This window comes from Ornithorhynchus anatinus, chromosome 21 (genome assembly GCF_004115215.2).
Source record: "Ornithorhynchus anatinus isolate Pmale09 chromosome 21, mOrnAna1.pri.v4, whole genome shotgun sequence".
Classification (NCBI taxonomy): domain Eukaryota; kingdom Metazoa; phylum Chordata; class Mammalia; order Monotremata; family Ornithorhynchidae; genus Ornithorhynchus; species Ornithorhynchus anatinus.
Genome location: NC_041748.1, coordinates 22918806 through 22938862, shown reverse-complemented (window position 1 = coordinate 22938862; position 20057 = coordinate 22918806). Strand labels below are relative to the sequence as shown.

Below are 20057 nucleotides of genomic sequence, written 5' to 3'. Positions count from 1 at the left end.
CAACACACAGTGAGCGCTTAACAAATACCATTAAAAGAGAAGTCAAGAAACGAACCTTGAAGTAAGCCAGCTAGGAAGGAAACCTACCAGGAGAAGATGAGAGGGGGAGGCTCTGCAGTATTAACAGCACTTCTCCCCGGTGAGGCTGAAAAGAAAGAAAAATAATAAATTGTGGTGTTTGTTAAGCACTTACGATATATGCACGAAGCACTGGGATGGTTACAAGCAAATTCGGTCCTCGTCCCACATGGGGCTCACAGTCGTAATCACCCTTTTACAGGTGAGGTAACTGAGGTAAAGTGACTTGCCCAAGGCCACACAGCAGACAAGTGGCGGAGTCAGGATTAGAACCTGTGATCTCCTGACTCCCGGCCCCAATGCTCTATCCACGAGGCTGAGAAATTAAAAGGTTTTCGGAAAATGGTAACTTGGTCTAGGACATTGTCATTTTGAGCCTCTTGACTCCTCTAGACTATAAGGTTGTTATGGGCAGGGAAGGAGTCTTCTAAGTCTGTTGTATTGTAATAATAATGACGGTATTTGTTAAGCGCTTACTATGTGCAAAGCACTGTTGTAAGCGCTGGGGAGGATACAAGGGGATCAGTTTGTCCCACGTGGGGCTCGCACTGTGTTAATCCCCACTTTACAGATGAGGTAGCTGAGGCACAGAGAAGTCAAGTGACTTGCCCAAAGTCACACACAGCTGACGAGCGTGGCTCAGTGGAAAGAGCCCGGGCTTGGGAGTCCGAGGGCACGGGTTCGAATCCCCGCTCTGCCACTTGTCAGCTGTGTGACTGTGGGCAAGTCACTTCACTTCTCCGTGCCTCAGTGACCTCGTCTGGAAAATGGGGATGAAGACTGTGAGCCTCACGTGGGACAACCTGATTACCCTGTAAATCTCTCCCGGCGCTTAGAACAGTGCTCTGCACATAGTAAGCGCTTAACAAATACCAACATTATTATTATGAAGCGGCGGAGTGGGGTTTTGAACCCAGGACCTTCTGACTCCCAGCCCCGGGCTCCATCCGCTAGGCCACGCTGCTTCTCCTTGGCCCGGTGGCCTAGCGGATAGAGCCCAGTACAGGGAGTCAGGAAACTTGGGTTCTAATTCCAGCTCTGCCATTTTCCTGCTATGCGATCACGGGCAAGTCACAAATTCTCTGGGCCTCATTTTCCTCCTCTGTAAAATGGGGTAATAAAACACCTGTTTCTCCCCCCACCCCCCAACCCATGAGTCCCGTGCGGGACGGGGCCTGTGTCTGATCTGATTGTATTTACCCCAGAATTCAGTCAGCGCTTACCACATAGTAAGCACTGAAATACCACACGCAGTGTGGTCTAGTGGAAAGCACACCGCCTCGCGAGTCAGAGCACCTGGGTTCTAATCCCGGCTCCACCACTCGCCTGCCGTGTGACCTTGGGCATGTCACAACTTCTCGGTGCCTCAGTTTCCTCATCTACAAAATACCGTCCTCGCCCCAGCGCTCATCACAACCCTCTGAACACAGTAAACGCTGGGTCCCATTGACCGATGGTTCTCTCGCCCGTTTAGACTTTAGACTCTGCTGTGTGGGACAGAGAATGTGTCCGACCTGATCGTATATTTACCCCAGGGCTTAGTACAGTGTGTGGCGCGTAGAAAGCCCTTAACAGATATCACTATTATTTTTTCCCATCCAAGCAGGGTGAGAAGCAGCACGGAACAGCGGATAGAACCCGGGCCTAGGAGTCGGAAGGACCTAGGTTCTAATCCCCGCTCCTCCACTTGTCCGCTGGGTGACCTCGGGCAAGTCATTTTACTTCTCTGTGCCTCAGTGACCTCATCTGGAAAAAGGCTGTGAGCCCCATGCGGGACAGGGACTGTGTCCGATCCGATTAGATTGTATCTACCCCAGCGCTTAGAACGGTGCTTGCCCTGCAGTAAGTGCTTAAAAAATACTATTAATTATTATTATTATTAATAATAGTGCAGATGGACAGTTACTTTCTCCACCTTCAAAGTCTAATAGAGGGCACATCTCCTCTAGGAGGCCTTTCCTAAGACCTTCTTTCTTTTTCTCCGCCTCCCTTCTGTGTCGTGCTGACTTGCTCCCTTTTTTCATCCCCCCTCCCAGCCTCACAACACTCATGTCCACGTATTTATGTAATTAATACCTGTCATTTTATTTTTATCGATGTCTGTCTCCCTCTGGACTGTAAGCTTGCTGTGGGCAGGGAATCTATCTGTTTATTTTTATATTGTAATCTCTCAGTGCTCTGCGCATAGTACGCACAGGAAGAGCTCAATAAATACAAGTGAATGAATGATTGATTGAGGACTGGGGGGAAAGCTGTCTTAAGGTTCCCAGCTCTGCCCCTTGTCAGCTGTGTGACTGTGGGCAAGTCACTTCACTTCTCTGTGCCTCAGTGACCTCATCTGGAAAATGGGGATGAAGACTGTGAGCCTCATGTGGGATGACCTGATGACCCTGTATCTCTCCCAGCGCTTAGAACAGAGCTCTGCACATAGTAAGCGCTTAACAAATACCAACATTATTATTATTATTGAGGCATAAACGGGGTAGGTGGGAGAAGAATCACCCCAGGGTGAGTTCAAGCAGCCCCCTCCCGCCGCCATGGCCTTACAGCTGTGTGACCTTGGGCAAGTCACTTCATTTCTCTGTGAGAAGCAGCGTGGCTCAGTGGAAAGAGCCCGGGCTTGGGAGTCAGAAGTCATGGGTTTGAATCCCAGTTCTGCCCCTTGTCAGCTGTGTGACTGTGGGCAAGTCACTTCACTTCTCTGTGCCTCAGTTCCCTCATCTATAAAATGGGGATGAAGACTGTGAGCCTCACGTGGGACAACCTGATGACCCTGTATCTACCCCAGCGCTGAGAACAGTGTTCTGCACATAGTAAGCGCTTAACAAATACCAACGATATTATTATCATTATCAGTTACCTCACCTGGAAAATGGGGATTGAGAGCGTGAGCTCCACGTGGGACAGGGAATGTGTCCAACCCGATTTGCTTGTATCCACCACAGTGCTTAGTACAGTGCCTGACCCACAATAGCACTTAACAAACACCATCATTATCATTGTTAATATTATTATAATTATTTTCCTAGGGCCGGAGGCCTCGCCCAGCTAAAGAGAAGCAGGGCTCACGGCCTCGGCCCACGGACAACCGTGGAGAGCACGGGCTTGGGAGTCAGAGGTCACGGGTTCAAATCCTGCCTCTGCCACTCAGCTGTGTGACTGTGGGCAAGTCACTTCACTTCTCTGGGCCTCAGTTACCTCATCTGGAAAATGAGGATTAAGACTGTGAGCCCAGTGGGGGACAGGGACTATCCAACCTGATTGACTTCTATCTACCACAGCTCTTAGCACAGTGCCTGACATGTAGTGTTTAACAAGCACCATTAAAAATAAAGAAAAAAGGCCCCCAAGGGTCCCTATCATCGCTGCCTGGGAGAATCTCCGTTCTGTTCATTCAATCGTATTTTTTCAACGCTTACTGTGTGCAGAGCACTGTCCTAAGCGCTGCTCCACCCCAGCCTGCACTGTCAGCTCCTCCCACTCAAACCTTCACCCTCTGTATTCCTGCCCCAAGCTTCCATTTCTCCAGCCTGGAATGCCCATATATATATATATATATAAATATATATAATATATATAAATATATAAATATATTTGTGTCTATTATAGCATTCATTAAGCACTTGCTATATGCCAATCGCTTTTCTAAAGTGACGAGGTAGATGCAAGTTAATCGGGTCGGAGTCAATCCCTTCCCACGGAGGCTCACAGACTAGGAGGGAAGAGGATTTGATTCCCATTTTACAGATGAGGTAACTGAGGGAAAGAGAAGTTAAGCGACTTGCCTACGATCATACAGCAGACACGTGGTGGAGCCGGGATTAGAACCCGTGTCCTCTGAGTCTCAGGCTTGTGTTCGTTCCTCCGCTGCTCCTCTTCTGCCCGGCTTCCAAAATCCTTGTCCCTCCTCTCCATCCAAGTCCTGAAAAGGCAGCTCTTAAAGCATCTGAACACTCCGGCATAACTTACATATTTATCCACCCGGGCTTTTATTTGCTAATGTGCTCTGGATTATTAAATGTTCATCACCTCGAGTGTCCTTGTCTCCTCCAAAGGACGGTAACGACCTTCTGAACGACCTTCTGGATCGGACCGTGACTCAAGGTAGCCGTCAGTCAATCCTGTGGAGGGTGGACCGTGACGCTGACGAGAAAGCTGATCACACCTGAAGGTAGATCAAAGGAAGTTGGGCTGAGGGGGCCAGACATTTTTGAGAGAGGAAACGGGGACTGCGGTAAATAGTCATTCACTCAATCAACTGTATTTATTGAGCGCTTACGGTGTGCAGAGCACTGTATGAGCGCTTGGGAGAGTACAGTACGACAATAAATAATGTTGGTATTTGTTAAGCGCTTACTATGTGCCGAGCACTGTTCTAAGCGCTGGGGTAGACACAGGGGAAACAGGTTGTCCCACGTGGGGCTCACAGTCTTAATCCCCATTTTACAGATGAGGTAACTGAGGCACCGAGAAGTTAAGTGACTCGCCCAAAGTCACACAGCTGACAAGTGGCCGCGCCGGGATTTGAACCCATGACCTCTGACTCCAAAGCCCGTGCTCTTTCCACTGAGCCATGCGGCCTCTCTGATAAACAATAAACACATTCCCTGCCTACAGTGAGCTTCAGGCATGGGTAGACAGACATTAAGATAAATAAATGGAAACTGGCTTCCTCATACATCCGGCGCTTAGAACAGCGCTCAGCACATAGTAAGCGCTTAACAAATACCATAAATATTATTATAGCAGCAGGCTACTCCTTCCCCACCCCAGGTACACCTCTCTGTTCTACCCAAGTGATCCTCTTTAGCAGTGTGGCCTAATCTAAAAATCTAAAGGCCTGGGAGTCAGAGGACCTGGATTCTAATCCTGGCTCTGCCACTCGTCTGCTGGGTGACCTTGGACAAGTCACTTCACCTCTCTGGGCCTGTTACCTCATCTGTAAAACGGGGATTAAGACCGTGAGCCCCATGTGGGAAAGGGAATGACCAAACTCATGTCTATCCCTCTATTAGAGAAGCAGCGTGGCTCAGTGGTAAGAACCTGGGCTTGGGAGTCAGAGGTCATGGGTTCGAATCCCGACTCTGCCACTCGTCAGTTGTGTGACTGTGGGCAAGTCACTTCACTTCTCTCTGCCCCAGCGACCTCATCTGTAAAATGGGGATTAAGACCGTGAGCCTCACGTGGGACAACCTGATGACCCTGTATCTCCCCCAGCGCTTAGAACAGTGCTCTGCACATAGTAAGCGCTTAACAAATGCCAACATTATTATTATCCCAGAACTTAGTGGAGTGCCTGGTACAGTAAGTGCTTAACAAATGCCATCTCAAAAAAAAAACCAAAACAAATCCCCCTGCCTTCTAAACTTGGCACCTTGAGTCATTCTCCTCCTCTGGAATATCCTCCCCACTAACCCCGACCTACACTGCCTTTTTAAGATTCATAAATAATAACGGCGGTATTTGTTAAGCGCCTACTGTGTGCAAAACACTGTTCTAAGTGCTGGGGGGATACAAGGTGATCAGGTTGTCCCACGTGGGGCTCACAGTTTTAATCGCCATTTTACAGATGAGGGAACTGAGGCACAGAGAAGTGAAGTGACTTGCCCAAAGTCACACAGCGGGCAAGCGGCGGTCACCTCCTGTCTCTTTAGAGTGTAAGCTTCCTCGCGGGCAAGGAAGTACTCAATCCCCTTACCCTTCTACCCCATCTTGCTGCTCTCCTACTCCGACCCAGCCCCCACACTTGGCTCCTTTACTACCAACCTTCTCCCCGTACCTCCATCTCATCTATTTTGCTGATCTCTCGCCCAAATCCTGCACTCCGCCACTTTGCCCGCTCCTACCTCCTCTCGCTTCTCTCCTTCTACAACCCGGCCCGCACGCTCCGCTCCTCCGGTGCTAACCTTCTCCCTGGGCCTCCATCTCGCCTGTCTCGCCGCCGACCCCTCGCCCACGTCCCGCCTCTGGCCCGGTAACACCCTCCCTCCTCGAATCCCACCGAAAATTCCTCCTCCCGCCTTCGAAGCCTTATCGAAGGCTCGTCTCCTCCAAGAGGCCTTCCCTAAGCCCTCCTCTCCTCTGCGCCCACTCCCTTCTGCGTCACCCTGACTTGCTCCCTCCATTCAACCCCCTCAGCCACCCGGCAGCGGCTCTGTGGAAAGGGCACGGGCTTGGAAGTCAGAGGTCACGGTTTCGAATCCCAGCTCTGCCACTTGGCAGCTGGGTGACTGTGGGCAAGTCACTTCACTTCTCTGGGCCTTAGTTACCTCATCTGTAAAAAAAAAAAATGGGGATTAAGACTGTGACCCTCACGTGGGACAACCTGATGACCCTGCGATTACCCCAGCGCTTAGAACAGTGCTCTGCACATAGTATGCGCTTAACCAATACCAACATTATTACATACCTGTAATTCATTTATTTATATTAATATCTGTCTCCCCCTCTAGACTGTAAGCTCAATGTGGATGGGCAGGGAATATGTCTGTTATATTGCTACACTGCACTCTCCTAAGTGCTCAGTACAGTGATCTGCACACAGTAAGCGCTCAATAAATATGACCGACGATGCAGTTATGCTCAACGAGCGGCTTTCCCAACCTACAAGCCACACGAAAACTCCAGAAAAAGCCAGGCGGCCTGTGATTCCACATCCCGACCCAAGGCGTTTGTTGCCCCTTGGGGACTGCACGAGAACGAAGACCCCTACACCAGCGATCCCTCCTTCCCCCGCCACCCCCGCAAGGTCTCAATAATAATGTTGGTATTTGTTAAGCGCTTACTATGTGCAGAGCACTATTCTAAACGCTGGGGGATTTACAGGGTCATCAGGGTGTCCCACGAGAGGCTCACAGTTAGTCCCCATTTTCCGGATGAGGTAACTGAGGCCCAGAGAAGTGAAGTGACTTGCCCACAGTCACCCAGCTGACAAGTGGCAGAGATGGACTATTGCGCAGAGAAGCAGCATAATATAGCGGATAGAGCACGAGCCTGGGAGTCGGAAGGTCATGGATTCTAATCCTGCTGCGGCATTTATCCGCCGCGTGACCTCGGGCAAGGCACTTTACTTCTCTGGGCCTCAGTGACCTCATCCGGAAAATGGGGATTGAGACTGTGAGCCCCACGTGGGACAGGGACCGTGTCCAACCTGATTCGCTTGTATCCACCCCGGCGTTTAGTTCCGTGCCTTGCACATACTAAGCGCTTAAGCAGCGTGGCTCAGTGGAAAGAGCGCGGGCTTGGGAGTCAGAGGTCATGGGTTCGAATCCCAGCTCCGCCACTTGTCAGCTGTGTGACTGTGGGCAAGCCACTTCACTTCTCTGCGCCTCAGTGGCCTTATCTGTAACACGGGGATGAAGACTGTGAGCCTCACGTAGGATAACCCGATTACCTTCTATCTCCCCCAGCTCTTAGAACAGTGCTCTGCACATAGTAAGCGCTTAACAAATACCAACGTTGTTATTATTATACAAATACCCTAATTATTGCTCTTGGCTTCCAGTTCACCTCCCAGTTTCCCGCTGGCTTGACTCCTTCGGGGCGTGGAGAGTGGAAAGGTCCAGCGGAAGCGTCTTCGGGGATCGGAGGAAGGAAGAGGGTATCAGGGGCCCAGGAGAGGAGGAGGTACTTGGGCCCAGAGGCGGTGAAACCATGACACGCTTTATCACAGGAAGTTGTGGGGGCCAAACACCAGGTTCCGGAGGCCGACAGGCAAAGCATCCGGGCTGAACGTGGGTGGCGGGGACGGAAAGAGGATAAGGATGGGGGCGGCCTCCGGACGCTCCTGGGGGCCGCGAGCCCTACGGGCCCTGTGGGGATGGGGAGGACCGCGGCAGACCCCAAGGTGGGGGGAAACTCCAGCGTCACCGAGGGAAAAGGGAGGCCAGGACCAAGAGCCTCAGGGCTGGAGTTGGCTGCACCAAGTTCCACTGGCTGCTCCTCTCAAGCCATTTTCCTCTTCTTCCCCTAACTCCCTCCCTCATCCACTGCCCGATCCTGGATCTCCCCTGCCTCAGAGCCTCCTGAAATCCCAACTCCTTCAGGGGCGCTCTGTAACCGATTTGTCCATTCCAAGCGCTTAGTACAGTGCTCTGCACAGAGTAAGCGCTCAATAAATACTATTGAATGCATGAATGAAAGGAGGCCTTCCCTGATTAGTCTCTCTTCTCCCCAGGTTCCGCCCTCCCTCCCACCATAGCCCCTTCCCCCCTTCAGCTAAGCCCCCTTTCCCGCTGCTCCTCCCCCTCTCAGCACTGTGCTCGTTTGTATATATTTTTATTACCGTTTCTTTTATTAATGAGCTGTACATCCTCTTGATTCTATTTATCGTGATCACGTTGTCTTGTTTTTGTCCATCTGTCTCCCCCGATTAAGCCCGTCAATGGGCAGGGATTGTCTCTATCTGTTGCCGAACTGTCCATTCCAAGCGCTTAGTCCAGTGCTCTGCACATAGTAAGCGCTCAATAAATACTACTGAATGAATCAATGAATAGTAGCACTCCGGTACACATCGCTCGGCATATTCCAATACTGTACTCGCCCAACTACTTAGAACAGGGCTCTGCGTGGCTCAGTGGAAAGAGCCCGGGCTTGGGAGTCAGAGGTCGTGGGTTCGAGTCCCCGGCTCTGCCACTTGTCAGCTGTGTGATTGTGGGCAAGTCGCTTAACTTCTCTGTGCCTCAGTTACCTCATCTGTAAGATGGGGATGAAGATTGTCTCACGTGGGACAACTCGATTACCCTGTATCTCCCCCGGCGCTTAGAACGGTGCTCTGCACATAGTAAGCGCTTAATAAATACCAACATTATTATTATTACCAAGAAGCAGCGTGGCTTAGAGGAAAGAGCATAGGTTTGGGAGTCGGAGGTCATGGGTTCTAATTCCGGATCTACCGCGGGTCAGCTGTGTGGCTTTGGGCAACTTACTTTACTTCTCTGGGCCTCAGTTATCTCATCTGTAAAATGGGGATTAAGACCGTGAGCCCCACGTGGGACAACCTGATTGCCTTACATCTACCCGAGTGATTAGAACAGTGCTTGACACATAGTAAGCTCTTATCCAATATCGTTTATTTTTTTTTAAGTGCTCAGTAGATACCATTTGACAGATCAGAAGCCCAAATGGGCTGCTCCTAGAATGACTGACTACTGGGAAACAAGAAGGAAAAGTCAAAAAGCAGTGTGGCCTATTGGATAGGGCACGGGCCTGGGAGTCGGAAGGACCTGGGTTCTAATTCCAGCTCCGCCACTCGTCTGCTGCACGACTTTAGGCAAGTCACTTTGCTTCTCTGGGCCTCAGTTGCCTCATCTGTAAAATGGGGATTAATACCGTGGGACACAGACTGTGTCTAACTTGATTAACTTGTATCTACCACAGTACCTGGGGCTGTATATTTTAAAAACTGGCATTAAAAAAACCCCCAAGAGCCGGACCAGGTTTAACCAAGAGGTCAGATATCCAAGACGTCAGTTTCCCTCCCTGTTCCTCGGTGCCTGATCAGAGGCAGCGTCAAGAAAGACCTGGGTTCTAATCCCGGCTCCCCTACTTGTCTGCTCTATGACCTTGGGCAAGACACCTTGCTTCTCTGGGCCTCAGTTACCTCACCTGCAAAATGGGGATTAAAACCGTGAGCCTTACGCGGGACAGGGACAAGTGTCCAACCTGATTACTTTGTATCTAACCTCAGAGTTTAGTACAGTACCCGGCACACGGGAAGCGCTCAACAAATACCAATTTAAATAAAAAAGACTGCTGGGTTAGATCGACACCGATTATCGCTATGTCTCTTGGCTTTAGGTAGCCTACGGGGCCCTGGCGATTCCTCAAGGATGAGCCGGTGGCTCCCCGCTCAGCACCAGTCCTCATTCGACTCCGTCGGGTACCGCGTCCAAATAGCTTTAGGGGAATTTAGAGTCAGAGAGTCAGCGCAAAGCGGTGGAAAGAGCCAGGGAGTGGCAGTCAGATGCGGGTTCTCGATCCCAGCTTTACCTCAGACCGGCTGGGTTACCTGGGCAAGCAGCATTGGCCTAGCGGAAAGGTCCCGGAGCCGGGAATCAGAGGACCTGGGTTCCAATCCTAAATCTGACAACCGCTGGTTTGGTGACCACGGCCAAGTCACTTCTCTGGGCTTCAGTTTCCTCAACGGTAAAATGGGGAATAAATACCTGTTCTCTCTCCTACTTCGGCTGGGAGCCCTTTATGGGAAAGGGACTGTGTCCGACCTGATTCGCCGGTCTCTCTCCCAGTGCTTGGCAGAAAGTAAACGCTTAACAAATACAGTAATAATAATAATGAAGTCACAGCCTCTCTGGGCCTCTGTTTCCCCATCTGTAAAACAGGGATGAGATCCCTCCCTCTGAGAGTGAGCCCCGCGAGGGACGGGGACTACGTCCCATCATCTTATCTTGAATCCAGACTGTAAGATCGTTGCGGGCGGGGACCGTATCTGCCCACTCTGTTGCACAGTACTCTCCCGAGCATCTGGTGCGGTGCTCAATAAATACCATTCATTGATTGCCTCATCTACCCCAGAGCTCAGCACACCGCAAGTCCTTCATTAGGAGAACGTTCCCTAGTTTAGAGTATCGAGACCAGATAAGTGCAGGAAGGCAGGTCCCGCAGAGACCCTTTCCTCTACCTTCAGGTGTCATCCTTCGCTCTTTCTGGAGGAACCGAGTCCCGGAAGTAAGAGGTAAAGGACACGGCGACCCACGGGACGCCTAAGAGCCGACACACTGCCGAGAGGCTGATAGCTAAAGAAAACAAGTTGATGCTGCACGTTGATGCAAGTTTTATTTAGACCGTGTACAAACAGGCCACTGAAAACACTGGCTTCGAGGCTGGGACCGGTAATACGGAGTAAAATGGAGTATGAAAATAAAAAGGCATTAATCTGTAAGAAAGACACTGAATGTATTCTAAGAATATAAGTCATTTAATACTGTTAATTTCATAGCACAAAAAATAAAACAAGCTATGATCCCCCCCAAAAATAATTTTAAAAGCTTACATGTAAAATATTATTGCCTGAAGTTCACGGTCTCTAAAGTTACACGTGAGAGTTGCTGTTGGGAACTGTTTTATGAAGATACACCGAAGACCGTCTCGAGAGCCAAGCCACCCTCCCCCGCCTGCCCAGGCTTTTTTTTTAACCATTCTGGGACACAAGCTTAAAAGGAGACAGCCAAACACACAAAGACAACACCGGCCCCTGGCCGGTCGCCGACCCCCACCCCGGCGCCTACAGGCTGCCGGGATCCAGGCAGGCCCGCCACCTGCCACGGAGAGGGCTGAGCTTCGAAAACCGTGTCGTCCGAAACCAGACGAGCCAACTCATTCCCAGGGTATCCCTTCGGTTGACGCTTTTAAAAACAAAAAAACAAAAAACAAAGAACGCAAACCAAACATTACGTTACAGGCACATGACATAGCACGAAACTGCATCTCGCCTCTTTACAAAAATAAAAAGTCCCGGTTCCTCTGATCAAATGACCCAAGACTCATTCCCTTGTCTGTTTAGGTCCTCCTGCCTTGTAAACAATTGGAAATTAAACATTAGCGTGGCTCCAGTGAGATACGAGCACTGATTAGAGGAACTTTTTTTTTTTTTAAACTCCGATGACCTCTGGGGCCTCAAAGTCTTCAAAATAATAGACAATGGAAGGAGTCTATCCCCTCCCTCCCCACCCCCCCATCCCCCCTCAGCAAGAAACCTCGCCTCCTGGTCAGGAGACAATTAAAGCACCGGCTACTAGCCTAAAAACCCAGCAATGACATTTTCAACCAAGTGTGGAACAAAACACCCCCTTAACAGTGCACTGATTGACTATAATCGTCCATGATAAATAAACTTTCGTGCCTCAGATTGAGCGTTTTCACCGTCCCCCCCACCCTTCCCCCCCACACCCCCGACACAAGTCCCCGGTGACAGTGAAGCCAAAACGCAAGATGCCCGAAGAGGCTTTTAAGCAACATCGACGTGGCACGGGTGGAAGCAAGCAGCAAGAACGAACAACTTCAAAGGGAAAATGCTTCGAACTCTTCAAACTCTGTCAGATTAGCATCGCCTTTTTTTCTTAAAGCCATCTCGGCGGTCTTTTCCGATTTACCCTTCTGCTTGAGCATCTACTCGGGGTGCTACGCGTCTTAAAATCCATTTCTGGATGAAGACCAAGACCCTCTCCCTGGCCCCTGCCGGAAGAGGACAGCAATAGCCAGGTACTGCGCTAGAGAGGGGGAGAGGTCACTGATTGGAGCTTACTCGATGCATCCTTTCATTGTCTAAGGAATTTTAAATCTCCCAGGCTTCCTCTCATCCCATCTACCTCCATCCCGTACTCTTGCGATCGCCTTGAGAGCACTCGAGATTTTTGCATAGATTCCTGAGAGAACCCCCGGCTTCCCACCCTATCCCCGGTCTCTAAGCGGCCCGGTTTCACGCCGCCCTCCGACTGACTTTAGGCTCCCCTCGCCTCGGTCACCCACTGGGTGTCCGGCCGATTTGGCCGGCGCAGAGTTTTCGGGCCGCGGGGCGGTCTCTCGTCTCGCCTGCGGCCCACCCTGCGCGACCAGATCCGCGGAGGCCTTGGTCAGCCGCGATCCCCACGAAACTCGGGGGGCGGCAGGACGGAGGAGAGACCCAAAAGACTTGGGTCGCCGTGAAGCGGCACGCTCTTCGACCGAGCCAGGGCAGGGCCGACGATTGCCTGGATCGACGGAGAGGTCGCGACTGCTTTTTTTTTTTTTTTTTTTTTTAACAGCTGGAGGGAAGGGGTCGGTGAAGCGTGTTAGTAAATTCACGGTGCTACAGTAGTTCTTTCGAAGAGAGACGGAACCGTCTAATCGCGGGCTCTTCGGATCGCGCCGCCGGTTAGCTCGGCCTCCTTGGAGCGATGAGCTTAGTGCGGTTGCGGTGTTTCTACGTGTTATATCTCAGTAGTACGGCCGGGGTCGTGCGGCTCGACGTACGTCTGGGCGCCTCTGGGCGGGGGCGAGGCCTCTTCTGGCTCGGTGGCGGGGCCGACCGCCGAGGTTGCCTGCGGGGGCCCCGCCCCGACGCCCATCTCTCACCCACGCCGTGCCACTTCACAGTTAAATTAGTCCGGAAAACCGGTTTGGCCGCCGGAGCGGCTCCCGCCGTCGGCAGCAGCCGGAACGTTCCGCTCCAAGACCGAACGAGAAGGTTTTAAGTAGCTTGGGATCCCGAGTCGAAAACGGAACCAAACACATACGATCAAAATGGCAAATGTTTACGGGATCGGGTCGACCACCCGTCGGCTTCTCCCTTGGGGAGGGTTCTGCCGTTTGGTCGATGGTACCACTGAGACCTAAACTACCTGCGCGGACACTGTGCCTAACTCTGTTTGCTGGAGTCTGATCAACTGTTAACCCTACGGACGGGGAAGAAGGGGCCGGGGTGGGGAAAAAAAAGACTGCTCGCTTATTAAAATAACTTTAATTCGACACGAGGCTTCTAGGAACAATAATTTTTAAATCTCACTTAGAAATGTGTTTCCACCGCCCTCCCCGCCCCGGGCTTGACGGGTACCGGAGAAGCAGCAGCCGAGCTTCCCTAAGCCCGGTCCCCGAAGCCGTCGGATTCGAGGTGTTTTAAAAGCTCCCTCCCTTCCAGCTACCAAAGCCGGACAAGTTTTCTAAAATGGCCGGTCAGAGGCCTCCATTCAATAGTCACCTGGACTTTACTAGATAGCGAGTAGGGCAACAGAGGCTACCATTTACGAGGACTAAGCCGTCACATAAATAAAGGTCACAGTTCTGCTACTCGTGATTCACACCCGCTTCACCCGTCGGAGCCGGGAGGCAAGCACAGGGCTTTGTCATCCAAAGCCCAACTTGTTTCGGATCCATTTTTTCCAATACCAGAAGCTTGAAATCTTCCAAATACCCCGATTATTCCGATTCCATTTCTCTAGGACATGATTCTCCCCTTTCTTCAATCTCTCTCTCTCTCTCTCTCTCCTAACCAAAAGGCAAAACAAGATGCCCAGATAGGGCAGACATAAGGTTTGGCTGTCAAATTCCCAAAGTTTCAGTTCTTTCTGACCCAACGTGACAGAGCTGGCCAGACAGTATCCGAGCTCAAAAATCTTCTTTCCCCTCCACCTCCTTTCCACTTGCGTGCTTTCCCCAGTATTTTCCAGCTTAGGATCCTTTACGGGCGAAGCGGCGGTTCCCTTCTGGATTAACCCATCCGGCAAATGGGATCTGCGCCTCAGGAACTGGCTGGGCTTGGGTAGTCTGGGTGGGCACACGAGGGCTGCCAGGAGGCAGAGAGCACTGGTCGGCGGGCTACGCCGGGAACTTGCCGGGAAGAGAGGCGGTTACGCCGTCTCCGAGGTTGCTAAAAAGAGAGCCAGAAAAAATAAAGCGGGAAGAGCGGCGGCGGCTGTGGCGGTGTGCGCGGGGTCGCGGGGATCGTCACTCGGTCTCGTCGGGGTTCTGGGGGTCGATGATTTTGACGTGGGTGAAGGGGAACAGCCCTTTCCGGCCGTTCACCTCTCCTTCCCACTGGCCGTTGATGTTCATCCTCGTCACTTTCACGATGTCGCCGACCTGCAAGGAGGCAAAGAAGACGGCCCGTTACTACGTTGGTCGCCGAGGAGCCCGGACCTTCTGGCTTCGGACAGTCAGCCGGCCCCCTCCTCCCATCTCCAATCCAAGCAATTAACGGAGAGCGGGCGAGGTCTAGTTGGGGCCATCAGAGGGGGACTCCCCTCTGGCCTACATTTAAACCCCACCCCCCCAAATAATGTCAATCAATGGCATTTATTGAGCACTCGCTGTGTGCACAGCACTTTACCAAGCCACTTGGATGAGTACAATGCAATAGAGATAAAAGGCGGCAGCATGGACTAGTGGATAGAGTGCAGGATCTGGGTTCTAATCCTGGCTCGGCCGCCTGTCTGCTCTCTGAGCTTGGGCAGGTCACTTAGCCTCTCTGGGCCTCAGGTCCTCATCTGTGAGACCTATGTGGGACAGGGACTGTGTCCAACCTGATTTGCTATCTATCCTAGTACTTAGTACAGTGCCAGGCACATAGTAAGAGCTTAACAAATACTAGATTGGAAAAAAAAGAGTTAGTAAACACGTTCCCTGCCCACAGGAGCTTACGGTCTAGAAGGGGAGACAGACTTTAAAATAAGTTAGATACGGATCTGAACGCTGAGGGGCTGAGGCGAATATCAAGTGCTTAAAGGGTTTAGATCTGACCACGTAGACGGCTTGGCCCACCTCCCCTTGGCCCACCTCCCCGGTGCAAGTTCTGTCTTCCCCCGGGCTCTTCCCCCGCCCATCTCGGATGAACGGAATCCCCGCACCCCTTTCATTTGCTCAAGCAATGTGCAGCCCGGCTTTCCGGGCACCATTTCCACGTCTCCTTCAGCGGCTGACCCGGAAAAGACAGGCCCTTTCCGGCTCTCACCGTGTCCCTTTCTCTCATCTCTGCTCAAGTGCTCACACGGTTACAATAACCAAACGTTATTTAGCTGCTTGGGTCCTCTCACCAGATTAAAGTTCACAGTCCAATGGATCTAGCCAAGAGGAAAATGACATCCAGGCACTTGGCAGGAAAGGACTCGCTGCCTCGCCCCTGCTTTTAGATTCCGGTGTCGTTCGTGTCTACGGCCGGGGGTTTTGAGAGACATCTTGCAATTCCCTGATATTTTGGGGACCCGAGCTTTCCCTAAAAAACAGAGACCTTTTCTGCAGCCTGATGAGCAAGGCTCTGATTTCGGAGGGGGGGGAGGGAGAGGCTCCTCGGAAGCCCAACTCTACCAGTGTGAGTTTCTGCTTGCTTTATTACCCAAAGTCATTTTTTATCACGGCATTACAGGAACTATAATTATCCTCTACAGACCCTAGTGAGGCAAGGTTATTCATTGTCAACTGATGGTGCGGGCCTATTCTGAGCAAGTGGGTCTTTCCGGGCCGGGCTGCGGGGTGCATGGGGAGGTTCACCTGGGTCCACCTGGTGCTTGGAAGACTCGAGTTCGGTCCTCCCGGGCCAACACGAAAATGACCCAAGCAGGTCCGGGTTCTGTGCTCCCGTCAACGCTCAGGCCTTGGGGGACCCCACCGAACACCCGGGGTGGCGGGAGGTAGGGATGCCGGGTTTCCAGAGCGGCGGAAACAGCTTTCCAATGGCCGCGGGCCACAGCGAGGCAAGACTCGCGAAGGATTCGTCCTCCCCTTCCCCACAATCTGGACGCCCTCAACCCTCTCGGCCCGAGAAAGGCAATTTACTAAAATAACAGTGATGATATTTGTTGCGTGCTTACTATGTGCCAAGCACTGTTCTAAACGAACCCAGGCAGATCTACAGTCTTCTTATAGGCTGCCGGGGAGGAAAGAACACCTTCAGACCACCAGGCTCAGAGCCCCGTACTGCTTTTTGACGGAGTCCAGTTAGGACAACTCTTCCGTTGGGAGGTTTGGAAAATACACAGAACACCTTGTGAAGCGAAGCTCGCTGGCGTCGTCCCCTCTGACCTTACCCCCGAAGCTTCCTTCCCCGTGGAGGCGGCTTCTAGGCAGGAGGAAGGAGGTTAAAGTTGGAGAGTTCAAGGTTCATCTGCTTCATCGTGGGGCTGGGGTTAGAGCTCGGAGGGGTCCCGGGGCGGGCGGTGAGCGGCACGTGCAGGATCCCTGCCTGGCACTCTTTCGGCTCTGGGTCCCGGACAATAGATGACACCGATCCCAGGTCAGCTGGGTGGCCCAATAAGGAAAAAACTGAGAAGGCCAAGAAGACCCGTGCCCAGGAGATGGGGAGGGGGAAGCGGGAGAGAGGCTAAGGACTCTGGGGGCGGGAATGACTACCGTAAGATTCCCCAGCTGGGCTGCTTACACTATAAGTTTGTTGTGGGCAGGAAACGCGTCACTACTTCTTGTACTTTCCCAAGCTCTGGGGGCAGAGCGTGGCACCGGGTGGGCTTTCAGTCCACCCCACCACCCCTCCTACTTCTTCTCCCCCAGGCTTTCGGGGTCTCCCCTCCAGCTTCCGGGACCCACAGCTCTTCCACGAGGGGCGTTTCCACTTGATGGGGGCTGGGGGTGGACCTCTCCCGACAGAACCAGTGGTGCCGCCAGTCAAAGGGCATCTCGGGCAGTCCGTCAATTGCATCTTTTGTGTGCTTACTACCGCTACTGCTAATAATGTTGGTATTTGTTAAGCGCTTACTATGTGCGGAGCACTGTTCTAAGCGTTGGGGTAGATACAGGGTCATCAGGTTGTTCCACATGAGGCTCACAGTCTTCATCCCTATTTTACAGATGAGGTCACTGAGGCCCAGAGCAGTAAAGTGACTTGCCCCCAGTCACCCAGCTGACAAGAGGCAGAGCCGGGATTCAAACCCATGACCTCGGACTCCCAAGCCCGGGCTCTTTCCACTGAGCCACGCTGCTTACTGTGTGCAGAGCGCTCACTGTACTAAGCACTTGGGAGAATACAACAATAAAAAGACACTTTCCCTGCCTGTAGTGATCTTACAGTCGCCTAGCAGAGAGCAAACTTTTCTGAACCAGGGGAAACCTTAGGTTTACAAGAGGGTCATGTGGCCTAGGGGAAAGAGTCTGGGCCTGGGCGTCGGAAGACCCGGGTTCTCATTCTGGCCCTGTCGCTTGTTTACGTGACCGCGGCCAATTCGCTTCACTTCTCTGTGCCTCCGTTACCTCATCCGTACAATGGGGACTAATCAGTCGTATTTTCTGAGTGCTTACTACGTGCAGAGCAGTGTACTAAGCGTTTGGGAGAGTAGAACAGAATCAGCAGATACGTTCCCCACTCATAACACGCTTGTATTAAGCAGCGTGGCTCAGTGGAAAGAGCCCGGGCTTGGGAGTCAGAGGTCATGGGTCGGAATCCCAGCTCTGCCACTGGTCAGCTGGGTGACTGGGAGCAAGTCACTTCACTTCTCTGTGCCTCAGTTACCTCATTTGTAAAAGCAGCGTGGCTCAGTGGAAAGAGCACGGGCTTTGGAGTCAGGGCTCATGAGTTCGAATCCCAGCTCTGCCACTTGTCGGCTGTGTGACTGTGGGCAAGTCACTTAACTTCTCTGTGCCTCAGTTCCCTCATCTGTAAAATGGGGATTAAGACTGTGAGCCCCACGTGGGACGACCTGATTCCCTTATGCCTACCCCAGCGCTTAGAACAGTGCTCGGCACATAGTAAGTGCTTAACAAATACCAACTTTTTTTTTTTTTAAATGGGGATTAACTGTGAGCCTCACGGGGGACAACCTGATTATCCTGTCTCTACCCCAGCGCTTAGAACAGTGCTCGGCATATAGTAAGCACTTAAATACCAACATTATTATTATTATTAAGACTGTGAGCCCCATGGGAGACATACACTGTGTCCAACCTGTCTATCTTGTATCTTCCCCAGCATTTAGTACAGTAACAGGAACATAGTAACCGCTTAAATATCACTAAACAAAATTTCCTTTCCCACCCCCTCAAAATTACACTTACATAATCTCTTCCCTGAATGTCAGTCCTCCGGGAGGGCACCTCGACCCCCCGCCCCCTCTCACCCCTTTTTAAAAAATGATGGTATTCGTTAAGCGCTTCCTTTGTGTCAGGCACCGTTCTGAATGCTGGGGTAGATACAAGTTTATCAGGGCGGACCCAGTCCTTGTCCCACATGGGGCTAAAAGTCTAAGCGGGAGGGGACAGGATTGAATCCCCACTTTACAGTTGAGGAAACTGGAAGCGCAGAAAAGTGAAGTGACTCACCCATGGTCACAAAGCAAGCAAACTGGCAGAGCCGGGATCAGAACCCAGTTCCTCTGACCCAGACCCGGGCTCTTTTCACGAGGCCACGCTGCTTCCTTTGAGGTTACACACCAAGGCCCCTATTTAAGGGTAACGGCTCTGCAGCCAACTCTCCTTTGGGTGTGCTAAAAGGAAGGCTAGCTCTACCCTACCAGAACGCCAAACCACATTGTCACGAACGGCTTCCATCTCCTCGCCTACCGAGCTGCAAACCAGAGCTGCTCAATCGAAATGACTAGATGGGTTTCATCGCTTTTCTCATGGGCCCTTCCGTTAAAAGCGGGGAAGGGAAGGAAGCCAAATAAGACGAGGAGGAGGGACAATCCATAGGACCGTTCAAGCCAACTGTAAAGACCGCAACTTGGGGCATAAGATCTTCTGCTATAAAATCAATGCTCAGTAACCAAATCTTCAGGGCAGAATCGCAGCCAAGGTTCAGAAAGACCCCGCGGGGGTAGAAGCCTGTCCTGCTCCATCTCCTCTGGGCACCCCAAGATACCTCCTCACCCCCAGTCTTTCCACATGGGCTCCCTCTCCTTCCCACTGCAGTCAGGGAGGGAGAGAGGAAGGGCTGGGCTCTCTCTCTCGTGCAGGTCCGTGTGGTCCCTGTAAGCGTCCTTGTGGCCAGGGATCGTCTGTACCTCCTCTATTGTATTATAGTTCCCCAAGAGCTTAGTACAGTACTCTGCACATAACCGGTGCTCAGTAAATGGCATGACGGAGGGACTGGCGATCTACTCTGCACGTGTGCACCTATGTAGGACGGCTTTTTTTCATTAAAGAGGCTCTAATCAAGATGCTCTTGTGGCCATTTTTCTACTTGGGAGGGGGAATCAAATTGCTACAGCATCAACACTCTTCCCCCCCAACACCCCGCCCAAACCCCATAGACCACTAAGCTCCCCCGTGGACGGTAAACTCCCTGTGGGTAGGAATTGCCCCTGACAACTCTATCATATTTTCCAAGTACTCAGCATAGCGCTCTGCACCCGAGAAGCACTCAGTAAATACCGCTGACTGACTGAGGGTCTACTCTGTGAGCCTGTGTGCATTTTTTTTTTTCTTACACTGAGGAAAGAGGCTTCAGCCAAGATCCGCTTGTGGTTATTTATCAGCTCTGCAGGGGATCGAATCGCCGTAACAACACCGATGCCGCGGCACCTCTCCCTGCACCCCTTCAGGCACTC

The 20057-nt window shown here is 51.8% G+C and overlaps 2 protein-coding genes across 2 annotated transcripts in view; one reads left to right on the top strand and one right to left on the bottom strand.

The window, feature by feature from the left end:
* LOC100087831 (T-box-containing protein TBX6L-like) overlaps positions 1-9912 on the top strand; it is a 33768-nt gene extending 23856 nt beyond the window's left edge. The window contains exon 11 of the mRNA XM_029049614.1: positions 9877-9912. Within this exon, the coding sequence (XP_028905447.1) occupies positions 9877-9912 (36 nt within the window). The remainder of the gene's footprint in view (positions 1-9876) is intronic.
* Positions 9913-10850: 938 nt separating this feature from the next.
* The window catches only part of CRKL (CRK like proto-oncogene, adaptor protein), a 44714-nt gene continuing 35507 nt past the window's right edge, over positions 10851-20057 (bottom strand). The window contains exon 3 of the mRNA XM_001507457.4: positions 10851-14652. Coding sequence (XP_001507507.2) covers positions 14518-14652 — 135 coding nt within the window. The 3' untranslated portion in view covers positions 10851-14517. The remainder of the gene's footprint in view (positions 14653-20057) is intronic.